Source organism: Herpailurus yagouaroundi, unplaced genomic scaffold (genome assembly GCF_014898765.1).
Source record: "Herpailurus yagouaroundi ecotype Mexico unplaced genomic scaffold, PumYag 153116, whole genome shotgun sequence".
NCBI lineage: Eukaryota > Metazoa > Chordata > Mammalia > Carnivora > Felidae > Herpailurus > Herpailurus yagouaroundi.
Genome location: NW_024423014.1, coordinates 1 through 2,339, shown reverse-complemented (window position 1 = coordinate 2,339; position 2,339 = coordinate 1). Strand labels below are relative to the sequence as shown.

The 2,339-nt window shown below is 50.3% G+C and overlaps 1 protein-coding gene across 1 annotated transcript; it reads right to left on the bottom strand.

Annotated features, from left to right (window-relative positions):
* Nucleotides 1–306: 306 nt before the first annotated feature.
* Nucleotides 307–2,314, bottom strand: LOC121026753 (CMRF35-like molecule 1; the record flags this gene model as incomplete). Its single annotated transcript, XM_040469526.1, has 2 exons — nt 1,969–2,314; nt 307–636 (listed from the first exon to the last, which is right to left on the bottom strand). Coding segments are annotated over exons 1-2 (370 nt in total), but the record flags the coding sequence as incomplete, so codon positions are not given.
* Between the last annotated feature and the right edge of the window lie 25 nt (nt 2,315–2,339).

Genomic DNA, 2,339 nt, shown 5'->3' with positions numbered 1-2,339 from the left:
TGAGTGTCACAGGTGGCTCCCATGGTCTCCACACCCCACCCCCAGGGATGCAGAACCTTTTTGTCTTAGTGCCACTGCTCAGCCAAGTTGGCTTTCTCTTGCATCTTTTTGGTTTCTTATCCCAAATATGAATACATATTTCCAGAGGAACACGAGTTTGCCACCGCGTGAGAGATTTTCAGCGGCAGGCATAGTCGTAGGTGAGTTCGAGACTCCCCTTCATCCATCGGGGAAGACAGAGAAATAGTCCTGACTCCTTTGGGGGTGGGACTCAGGGTCCCAGAGCACAGGAAGGGTAGTACCTACCTGGGTCAACATCCACGTATACTTTGTACCCCAGGTCATTGCCAGCTTTCTCAATCCCACACCAGTAGGTGTCTGCATCGTCATACCAGAGATCCTCCAATGTCACGGTGAATATGCGCCGGCTGTGATTGTCCTGAATGGATGCTCGGCCCTTCTTCACCAGTTGCTCTGACCCGGTGCTTTTAACAAGGATTTTGCAGGAACCCCACTCGTACCCACGACACCACCATTTCTTGTAGGATTCCCAACCCCGCCCATATGTACAGTGCACAGTCAGTGTGCCCATTGCCGTGCCTCTCACCGTTCTCTGCACGCAGGTGGAGAAGTGGCCTAGAAAACAGAAACCCAACATGCATCTTATCCTTCCTTGAGCCCAGAGCTGACCCGGGCACCGCTGGGGCTTCTGGCCCTGCCCTGAAGACCAGCCAGGAGCCTCTGCCCTCTAATTGCCACATCCCTCCTGTCCCTTCATCCCCTGCAGGATTTCTTTTCTGTCACCCCTCTTGTGAATCCCCCTTGAGGCTCCTAACTCTCCTAACCAATACAGGGCTCTCTGCACGCTCACCATCCTACTGACCACCGTCCCCTGCCCGACCTCAAGCAGCACCTCTCCCAGCAGCACAGAGCGCACACTGCAGCCACAGGTGTATTTCTGAATCCCAGAGCTGGTGAGACAGTGTGGCCCCCTCCCCATCTATGCCTCGATACTGTAAACTCCGCACACCTACAAACCCTCAGCCTCTGAATCGACACAATGGCACAGAAGTAAACACACACGCACACACACACACATACCAAACACACTCACTCGACAGGTGATTGCTTGTGTGTGTTTTTTTTTTTTTACCTATACACCTTGTTCTTCTGTGTCTCTATAATTTAATGCAAGCTGTTCCCTCTTCCTAGAATGTGCTTTCTTCTCTGTTTGAAGGAAGCAAACCCTTATATTCATCCCTTAAGTCTCATCTCCAACAGTGTCTTTTCTATGGTTTGTCTGGTTCTGCAGACCATCTCGTCGCTCCTGGTACAACCAGAGCCGTTTGTCCCTGTCACAGGTGTTGTGCTAATGACACTAGATGATGATCTGTCTTTAGATCATCCAGAGAAGAGACCCAGCCAGGCTGGTGTGTGGGGATGAGCAACTCTCCAGAGAGCCTGTCACCCTGGTTTTGCTGCCTGCCTTCCTCCCTGTTGTCTGAGGTCTTCAGAAGAGGATTCTGGCTCAAGCTTCAAGTCAAGACCAGATGTGTAAGTTTTTAAATGATCCAGTTGCCTGAAGTTCACCTTGACTGAGTGGGTCTCAACTGGGGCTTGAGCATCTGTGCTTCTTTAAAGTTTCTCAGGAACTCATGCATTTAGGTATGTGTGTGTGTGTGTGTGTGTGTGTGTGTGTGTATCATGTGTCTATCCATCCATCTGTCATCTGTCTATCCTTCTCTCTGCCAGGATTGGGAAACTGTGCCTAGAAAGCAGACACTGTACGCGTTATTTATTTCCTTCCCCTAACATTTAACTCTGTACCTTTCAAGTAACAAAACTTAAAAAGTTTTATAAATACGTAAGTGTCTGGATATGAAAGGCCCTGCCATCTCTCTCAGGACAGACCCTATCTGTGTCCCATCCTGATCCTGCAGGTACTTAGTAAGCCCCTGCTTTACTCACCTTGGACGACGAGAAGGATCACAACCGGGAGCAGCTGCATGTCCTGCCTGCCTGGCTTGTCTCCCTGGTTCTCAGCAAATGCCAGCTGCCTTCCAGAGACTTGAACTGAGCACAGAGGCAACCTACCTTCTCTTCTTCTAAATTATCCTTTTTTGTTTTCTCTCATCTACTTCCCCTCAATTTTTTCTTCAGTTACTTCCTAATTTCATTAATTTGGTGCAAAGCAGCGGCAACGGTTCGGAGCTTATGGCTGACGTGATGAGGTGGCCCCACTCCTTGCTCTGGCCCCTCAACTCAGCATCCCCTAGAGTCTGACTCTGATGATCTGCTCTCTGGGGAGGGTCCCTGCCTGTCCCCCCCACCCCCCACTC